The following is a 10,121-nucleotide window of genomic DNA, read 5'->3' as shown; positions in this document are numbered from 1 at the left end:
GTTCTGGGGCTTTTACTCAGTATACAGGGGCCCAAGAAGGGGTGAGAATCTCACCCACGGTAAGGAAAGCTGCTGACCCTGGAAGCCACTCTGAGGTGCTCTGTGTGGATCTCAGTTACTGTATTTGGTGCTCAGATGCTAAAGTGATGAGCAACCTGGATACATTTTAGATAGATAAAAGCAAAAAAAAAAAAAAACTCCTCCACCATGGCTGCGGTTTTTTTTTTTTTTTAGTTCTTTTATTATTTTGTAAAGTTTTAAGATTTTTCTAAAAGGTATTAAAAAAAATGCAACGCAATAACAGTGTGCTTGTAGTACAGTTATATGCAGGTAGCTACAAAGAACATCGCTAGATAAGAGGAAAAGGAGGAAGTGATGTCGAACCAGTGAAGAACAGTTACAAGCAGCAATAAAATTAATATCTATATAAAACTAGCAGTGCAATGATACAAAGAGGAAGCAGCTTTACATTAAAAATACAGCTTTTTAAATACAGAAATAGCACCTTTTACAAAAGAAATTGAGAAATGTAAACCTGGTAGGTAGATTCAAGTATATAAATTATACACCCCCCCTCCCCCCCAAACACTTGTACCAGAGCATAAAGGTTTCACAAACCCTGCACAATATCGTGCACGTGCACTTTCCTCAGTGCAAATTCCAATCCTGCTTCTCTTTCGCGGTTTTGCTGATTTGTTTCACTGAACACAATGGAAGAGGAAGTATAGACTGCCATTGCCTCGACTACCAGAAATACCCCAAATCAAGTGCAGCAGGCCTAACTGCTGCAAGTTCTTCTGCAGGTAGCATGGTTTGATAGGTTATTTTACACTCCACAGTGGTCTCGCTCCTGCTCCTATTTACCTGGGTGAGAGTCTTGCCATTGACATAAATGGGACAGCGTCAAGCCCCCTAGCAACCCTTGCACTCTCTGTATATTACAAAAGCTAAGTAGGCCCGATTCTGCTCTCACCATAATTGGTCTAACTCCACTGACTTCAGTAGAGTTATGTCTGATTGGCATTGGTGAAAATGAGATCAGAATCAGGCCCAGTGTTTTAATGAAAAGTCAACATGTGGAAGTAGATATTGGAAACTGAAGATTTTCTGTCCCTGTTTGTTTAAGTATAGTTAGGTCAGTCATGAAACAGAACGCCCGTACTGACAAAATGAGATGGGCTTTGCAATGATGATTTAACTGTGGAGTAAAAAGGCTTAATATTTTAGATCACTCCTCCTCCTTCCAGACTGCCATTTCACTAACATGCTGCTCACAAGTAGAGGAGCAAACAGATTGTACAGAGAATCTACACTAGTCTCACAATCTGGAACAACAGCAGTCTGTTTCAGGCCTGAACAGGTACTGACTTGTACTAGCTGAGGAAGAATCACAGCATCAGTAGCTGCAATTATGCTTGGCACTATTAATGTTAGCTACAGACTTCATTTCACTTTGGAAAGCAATTTATAATTGGGTGTGTAAGAAAAAAATGAATCAAATACAATCATGTAAACTTGCAAAACTGTAGTGTAAAAAATAAAACAAGTTTTAACAGTGGTAAGGTTTCCCTTCCCCACACCTGAAATTTTCTGTTATAATTCTCCTCTCAAGTTGTTTTTGTTTTTAAAAAGGGATTAAAATACTCCCTCCTTATAAGGCTGTTATTGGTCTACTTCTAACATAAGGCCACCGTACTCCCACTTCCAGCTCCACTAAAATTCATTCTTAAATTCCATATTGTAAGGACACATTTCCTTATAAAAAAACCCCACAACAACATCCTTCACTCCCAAGACTGGAGAAGTAGCACACTAGACTGTCTGCTCTCAAGGGAGCAATACCAGTAAACACACAACATTCTCACTGCATGAAAGAAGAGCTGATGTGGCTACCCATATTTCTGATAAAAACTCAACACAACATGATAATATTAAAAAAGACTGAAAAAATACAATTGCAGACTAAGTTTGTGAAAACATCTCAAATCAGTACTAACCATTACATTATTTCCACTCTTTGAGGACTCTGAATGCTAAGTGTGACATATGCCTTTCTTTATTCCTACCTTCCCTCCAGGAATAAAAATAACTACCTCCCCCTCTTTCCAAATTCATGACTCCTGCTCATTGATATTCTCTTTCTACAATTTAGCCATATATGTGCCTAAATGCAAACCCTCCCATTTTTCAAGTGTATTCAAACATGCCATTCATGGGGGACCGTCCCTGTTCTTAATCTCCAGCCATATTAAAATGTAGTTGGATAACTATTCTTTCTAATGAGAGTTACCAAAACCCCCTATTGTCACTGGTGAACAGTTATGCACACGAGTATTCCCTTTGGAAACTGGATCTAATCTTGTGAGTAACTGCTCATCACTGTAATCTGGCTTTAGAGAGAGATTCTAGACCATATATTTCAACTGGAGATGAAATCCTAATACACACATTTCAAAGGTTCACTATTCCCAAATTAATTTGTCAGATTGTGTTATTTAGGAACCAGCTTCTGGACTATTTGTCAATTAACGTGTACATTTTGCCCAGTAAAAGACACAAGACAAGGACTAATACAGTTCATTAACACAACTACCAACAAAAGTTAAGATTCACAGTTATTTTGGTCTTAATATTTTTCATATGTATACATTCATCCATACTGTAAGTTTATTAGGCTTTTGTAAAACAAGTGCAGGGAAAACTGTACAACAGCCAATTAATATTCAAGTAGTCGTACCCTGAGAAAATCTGTTATTTTGAGGCTGCAAAAATTTTGCACTAAATCCCATTCCAATGTACAAAATAAATAACAAGAGGCTGCATTAAGGCTGAGGCAGAACTTGACAGATTGTAACCCAGCAAGCCGCTGCTTTTACAACTGCAGGAGGTTGTCGTTTTTTACCACAGATTTACTCAGGGTAAGTAGAGGACATGTAAAAAACAAACACTCACCCTAGATAAGTGCTAGACAGCTCATTTAAAAACCACCAACCAAACAAACAAGAAAAAACAAAACAGCTCCATGAGACTCCAGTAAGTCTGTTTGCATCTCCTCACAGCAATATGATATTTTTCAAATTAAAACCACAAATGCAATTTAATGCTCACATTGCTGCACCGTGCACAAAATTTGAATCCTAACTAGTATTAAATGAGCAATTAATAAAGATATTTCAGTGATAGGGATGATTCATGAAAGAGAAAGTTAAAGAACTAGTGGGCAAATACACAACAGGGAAGTGTGCCAATAGGGATGATATTTTAACATGCTCCTCTTGTTATGCGATAGCTGCTTCTTTTGTAACAACTATGAAGTCATATTACACTATGACCACACCTTTGCAATGAGCTGGATTAGTCACTGCCACTACTGGAGATTTCTAGTCTTCTCTGAACAGAACTGGCATTTCTGGTTTGGTTGCCTTCATTTTTCTTCCATGCAATAGGATCTCCAAGGCTGCCGGGAGTTTTGAAAAATGCTTCGTGATGTGTAGGACGAATGCTCTTCGGAGTAAGCGGGGTTGATGATGGCTAGTTATAAAAATGAAACAAAGCAACTCAGAAGTGTCTTATCCAAAAGTGAGACCACATAAAAGTGAGAATTTCAAACCAGGTGTCTAAAATTAGGCTTCTAAATTCATATTTACCCAACTGAAAAAAAAAAAATCAGACAAATTCAGTTTAAAGTGCCTGCCCTACCTCACTGTCAGGTGCCCAATATGGATTTTAGGTGCCTAGTGCTAGACATCTGGTTTGAAAACTTTAGCGAGAGCTTTATAACACAATCCTTTTCCTTGGATATGCAGCCTATCACTCTTTTTAGTGGTTATATTGTGATTGATTTTTGAATTCTCTGTTACAACATTTTTCACAAGTTTGCAAACATCCAAAAATATTATTTATTTTTAATGGCTCGGCCATTCCCCAGTAGCGAAATAATAATTTTAAAAGAGTAAAACTAAAGCAAAAACAAGCATCGTGGATACGAGAAGCAGGCAGTGATGTACTAGGAGTAGGGCTCCACGTCTGCCACGAAAGTCACAGATTCCATGACTTTCCGTGACTTCTGCAGCAGTCAGTGTGGCTGACCCCAGGGCCACCCAAGCAGCTGGCTCTGGAGCCAGTGTTCAAGTGGCCCCAAGGGCAGCCACAGCTACTGCTGCTGGAGTGGCCCCGGGGCCAGGTGCACTGGCTGCTGCTGGAGAGACTCTGAGGCCAGCCACACTAGCCGCTGCTTGGGCAGCCCTGGGCAGCTGGCCCCAGGGACTACCTGAGCGGCGGTCCCTGGGTAGCCAGAGAAGCCACTGCTCATTGGCCCTTGGTAGCTGGTGTCCCTGGCCTCAGGGCACTCCCCCCGCGCAGCAGTGGCCCCTAGCTCCTCTCTCAGTAGCAATACCTCCTCCCCTCCCGAGATTTAGTCAGGAGTATTTATAGTTTGTTCATTGCTTACTGACCATAACCTGTCCATAACTTTTACTAAAAATACCTGTGACTAAATCGTAGCTTTAACGATAATGAATGCAGTTTGATCTCATTTATAGTACTAAACACAGCTGATTTCCTCCCCATTCTGAATTTGTATTTGTGATTTCTTTGCCTAAGAAAAATCACAAACACTGTGTTAATGGCATTATTGTTAACGCTAGGTTGCAATCGGTGGTGAGCTGGTTCGCACCAGTTCGCTGGAACTGGTTGTTAAATTTAGAAGCCCTTTTAGAACCAGTTGTCCCTAACAACTGGCCAAAAGTGGCACCTTAGGCACCGTCTCCGTGGGTGCTCCGGGGCTGGAGCACCCATGGGGAAAATTTGGTGGGTGCAGAGCAGACACCAGCAGCTCCCTGCCTGGCCCCAGCTCACCTCACCTCCACTCCGCCTCCTCCCCTGAACACACTGTCCTGCTCTGCTTCTCTGCCCCTCCCGGTTTCCCGTGAATCAGCTGTTCGTGCAGAAAACCTAGGAGGACTGAGAAGCAAGCGGCGGCTTTGCGCTCAGGCCCAAGGAGGCGGAGTGGAGAGGAGCTGGGGGCGCGAGGAGGGCCACCCGCGCTGCAGCAGGTAACCCGGGGGGCGTGCAGGGGAACCACTCCCCACCCCAGTTCACCTCCGCCTCCCTGGGCCTGAGCGCGAAACCGCCGCCTGCTTCTCAGCCCTCCCAGGCTTCCAGCACAAACAGCTGATTCGCGGGAAGCTGGGGGAGGAGGCGGAGAAGCAGAGCGGGGCGGTGCATTCAGGGAAGGAGGCGGAGCGGAGGTGAGCTGGGGCTGGGAGCTGCCAGTGGGTGGGGGCTCTGCACCCACCAAATTTTCCCTGTGGGTGCGCTCCAGCCCCAGAGCACCCACGGAGTCAGTGCCTAAGGCGCCACTTTTGATGTGATCAGTGGAGGGAGTGGCTGCTCCCCCCCCCCGCCCCTAGGAGCTACCCCGCCCCTAGGAGCCAGAGGGACCTGCCGGATGCTTCCTGGGAGCCGCCCCAGGTAAGCCCCACCGGGACTCCCCAGCTCGCCCCCCGGCAGGTCCCTCTGGCTCTTAGGGGCAGGGCGGGGTGGGCACCCACTACAGTGGCCCACGAGACCCTCCTGCCTGGTTCTGGGGGCAGTCAGGGGACAGGGCAGAGGGGTGGATGCGGCAGGGGTCCGGGGGGGGGGGGGGGGTGTCAAGGAACGTGGGGGGTTGGATGGGGCAGGAGTCCCGGGGGGCGGGCCACAACGCCCTCGTGGGGTGAGGAGGGAACCGGTTGTTAAGATTTTGGCAGCTCATCACTGGTTGCAATGCCACTCATAGACGTCATGGCAGAGGGGGTGACCATGCCAAATTTGAGTGAACGGTGGTGTAACCTGGCACATATGGTTGCAACACCACTCAAATTTTACCTGGCTGCCTCATTGTCATGCTTGCCTTTGAGAGCCAAACAGGACACATACCTCTTCTGTGCTGCTGCCCTGCTTTGGAAGTTAGGCTGCATGCCTTAAACCACAACACTAACAAAGGTGTGGCTGCACCTTTTGAACCAAACCCTTCCCGCCCTCCCTAAAACCGCCCCACAACTTTCTTACAGCCTTACCAATCAGAGCACCAGGGAAAAGCATAGACTCCGATTTCTGAGAAAGAGTAATAATTTGTTCTACTTCAATATATGGTGCTAGCAAACTTGCAGATACACTTCAGCCTGTCAGGGTTTTTTTTTTTTAAATATTTAACCGTAATGGTAACCACTGCACCAGGGTTTGTTATCCTCTCACTTTGAGACAGAGGAACACACACACTCTGAAGCTGAGTAAATAACTCCAAAACCAATTCACTTTCATTCAGTCTCAGCCACTTGACCCCAGGATTGCACTTTTGTATAGCTTCCCTTTAATTAATTCCTCACCTGTTGTAGTTTCAGAAGGGTGACTGGAGGCCCCGTACAAACTGGGGATTCCAGTTTAACGGTGCAGCAAGATCTTCCAAGTATAGGGCTCAAATGTACAGCAGAAGGAACCGGCTGCTGTGGATCCACTGAAGGTATTTTGGAGGTCTTCGGAGTAACCATTGCTGTGGTGCCAATAAAGACGGGTGTTGTTGATGTTAGGCCAGGCATGCTGAAATTCGTGGACGCAGTATTTGGAAAAGAGCCAGGAGGAGCAGAAGAAAGCGGACTGGTGATTGCTGGAGAACAGATAAGAGGGAAGGGTGCCAAGGCTGTAGACGGCACTACCACACAGGGAACACTAAGAGATGGTAACTGGCTTGCAGACAGACCAACAGCACCAGGGGGTTGGTTTGCAGAAAACAGGAAGTTAAAACCACTTAATCCTAAACCAAAAAAAAAAAAAAAAAAGAGAGAACAAATTAAGGAATTAATGCAGTTTGCTAATTGACATTAACCATACTACACAGTTATTCAGTAAAAGGGAGAAGCAGAAAGTGAAGTTGTTTAGGAAAAAGGTAATATGAAGGTTATAAACAGCCCGAGAGAGCTGCTCAATCTCTCTACATTTGTTATACTCCCACCTTTCCGCTCATCTTCCTTTTATATTTTTCTCTCTTTAGATTGCCAACATCTGTAATGCACCAAGCACCATTTGCTGTTATATAAATAACAAAAGAACCATAAGCTGCACCCTGTATACACAAGCTTAGTACTTGTTTCCCCACTAATAGAAATAATTGACTGAACTACTTAAAAAAACAAAACAACTTATACACAACTTTAAAGTAGGGCTGTCAATTAATTGCAGTTAACTCAAGTGATTAACTCAAAATAAAATTAATGATTAAAAAATTAGCCATTTTAATAGCACTGTTAAACAATAATAGAATACCAATTTAAAATGTATTATAAATATTTTTGGATGTTTTTCTGCTTTCAAATATATTGATTTCAATTACAGCAGAGAATACAAAGTGTACAGTGCTCATTTTATATTATTTTTTATTACAAATATTTGCACTGTAATAAAGAAAGAAATAGTATTTTTCAGTTCACCTCATACAAGTTCTATAGTGCAATATCTTTATTGTGAAAGTGCAACTTACAAATGTAGATTTGTTTTTGTTACATAACTGCACTCAAAAATAAAACAATGTAAAACTTTAGAGCCTGCAAGTCCTCTCAGACCTACTTCTTGTTCAGCCAATCGCTCAGACAAACAAGTTTGTTTACATTTATGGGGTGCTACCTGTAATTCCCCACCCTGTCAGGCACTTTCACGATAAAGAGATTGCACTACAGTACTTTTATGAGGTAAATTGAAAAATACTATTTCTTTTGTTTATCCATTTTTACAGTGCAAATATTTGTAATAAAAAATATAAAGTGAATACTGTACACTTTGTATTCTGTGTAGTAACTGAAATCAATATATTTGAAAATGTAGAAAATATCCAAAAATATTTAAATAAATGGTATTCTATTATTAACAGTGTGATGAAAACTGTGACTAATCATAATTTTTAAAAAATCTTGCGATTAATTTTTGTAATCTTTTGACAGCCCTACTTTAAAGAAATAACAAATTTATAAAAATCCACTTGTTAAGGGCCCAATCAAATTAACTGCAGTCAATGGAAAGACTTTCATTGTTTTCAATAGGATCTGAACTGGCCCCCAATTTATTGGATCTTCTGAACACCTTGATCAACCTTTCAAAGTAAGACACCCAGCCCATAAGTTGCTCCCTGCATCCATGTGGAGCTCTAGTGTCTTTGACTCAGTGTCACAATGGGACTAAATTCCAAGGGAGCAACCTCTCCATTCCACAGCAGCTTACTCTGCTGCCATAAAATCCTCTTTCCTAGACTTCACTCAGGTGCCTGGAAAGGGGAAAGCTTGTAACTGTCTTTAGGAGAGCAACTCAACTCCCTGGACCTCAGTTGCTGCAGTGTTCTCCAGGCTGCTGAACTCACCAGCCTAATCTTCTAGTTCTCCACACTCTTGGCTACAAGCTGGACTTCAGCTCTGGCTCCCTGCTGTCTAGCTCCATGAACCAAAGCATACATTGTAATGCAAGTAACTACCCCTTGTGCCAACTGCAAACTGCTTCTGGCAGGGCAGGGAGCCAGAAAACAAGAATTTACGTGCCTGGCAATAACAATAGGACAAATTCTGCAGCAGCAAATTCCATGACTGTGGACTCCACAAAGCCCTGCTTGAGATGAGTGAGGCAGTTCTCACCTGCTAGAGCTATTATTTCAGGCTCATGAAGACACCAAACACTAAGGCTACATCTATACTACAAGCACTAGAGTGGCACAGCTGCAGCTACATTGCTGTAGTGTAGACACTACGGTGACAAAAGGGGTTTTTCTGTCACTGTCATAAATCCATCCGCTCAGGAGGTAGTAGCTAGGTTGACCTAGTTTTGCCTGCCGTGGGGGTTAGGTTGCCCTAACTACATCACCAGACATACAGTCTCCTTTTCAAGGTTCTCTTTACAACCGTAAGGGCTAAAACATTAAAAAAAAAAAAAAAAAAAAAAAAGCTGCTCTGGTGCCAAAGAACAGGACTATTGTGATGGATAACATGCGTTACTTTAGGAATACGGGAAGCCCTCGTTATTCACTGTAATCCATATTTAGGTATCTAAATAAAAGTGTACTGGTTTTGAGAGAGTTGCTGAGTACAAGCAGCTCCCATTGACTTCACTGGGATTGTGGGTGATCAGGTTTTCTGAAATTCAGGTCACTTTTATTTAGGTGCCCAAATCTGGATTTAAGAACCTCACTTAAGATGCCTAAATTTTCAAGTTTAGGCCTCATCATTTAGTCATAATGTATCCCTGTGAATCTGTATAGTCCTTACCTGCAGCTGGCTGCACATAGAGATACTGTGGAAAGAAGGGTTGTTTGGTATTTTCTTGAGAGATGTGCTCTTTTCCCTGTGAGGAATCTTCAAGGTCTCTGTTCCGAGATTGCTTTTCCTGCTCCTGAGAATCTAAAGGTTTAGTTGTATCCTCTTCTGCAGCCTCACCAGCAGCCGCAGCAGGAGTTCCTAAGTCAAGATGAAAAGCTCCTAGATGCACATTAGAGGCACAGCTGCTTCCCAGGGGATGTTCTACATCAAGTGGCTCAAAAGGTTTCTGAGCAAAAACAGAATTAGGAAGGAAGAGTCCAAATTAAAATAGTATATGAGGTACCATCTCTCAGATACTTTCCTTGACTGAAGAGTGAAATTCACCCAGGTGCAGAGGGCCAGCACAAGGCCTATGCACCACTTAAGTCATGGTTTGAGGGCTGCACAGTGCACGGGCCATCTGCACAGGGCTGAATTTCACCTTAAAGGCTTAGACTTATTAAATAGATGTAGTTCTCTTGCAGAAATACCCCTGAAGTGGGGTGTTTTTTTTTTAATGTGAAGGAAAAACTCGACAAGGATTGTGGTTCCCTTGTAGATGCCCCAGACAACTCAGATACAAACACTGACGTGAGGCCAGGACCTGCCCCCTACTTCAGCACCTGAAGTGGACTCTGAATGTGATCCTCCTCCCTTTGTAGAAAGTGGCTCATTGGCCTCCAAGGCCCCATCCTCTCCCCAGCCACTCATCCTGCTGAGGGGAGAAGTTGGCCTGGGAGAACAGAGAGGGAGGCAAGACAGGGAAGATGCATATCACCTCCTCTGTGGCTCTGTAGAATGAGCCATGCT

The 10,121-nt window shown here is 43.3% G+C and overlaps 1 protein-coding gene across 1 annotated transcript in view; it reads right to left on the bottom strand.

Annotated features, from left to right (window-relative positions):
• Positions 1 to 599: 599 nt before the first annotated feature.
• The window catches only part of E2F7 (E2F transcription factor 7), a 30,794-nt gene continuing 21,272 nt past the window's right edge, over positions 600 to 10,121 (bottom strand). The window contains exons 11-13 of the mRNA XM_074942002.1: positions 9,282 to 9,558; positions 6,369 to 6,793; positions 600 to 3,531 (exon numbers count right to left, since the gene is read on the bottom strand). Coding sequence (XP_074798103.1) covers positions 3,355 to 3,531; positions 6,369 to 6,793; positions 9,282 to 9,558 — 879 coding nt within the window. The 3' untranslated portion in view covers positions 600 to 3,354. The remainder of the gene's footprint in view (positions 3,532 to 6,368; positions 6,794 to 9,281; positions 9,559 to 10,121) is intronic.

The sequence above is a fragment of the Natator depressus genome, chromosome 1, assembly GCF_965152275.1.
Source record: "Natator depressus isolate rNatDep1 chromosome 1, rNatDep2.hap1, whole genome shotgun sequence".
Taxonomy (NCBI): Eukaryota; Metazoa; Chordata; order Testudines; family Cheloniidae; genus Natator; species Natator depressus.
This window is presented reverse-complemented; position numbering and strand designations above follow the sequence as displayed.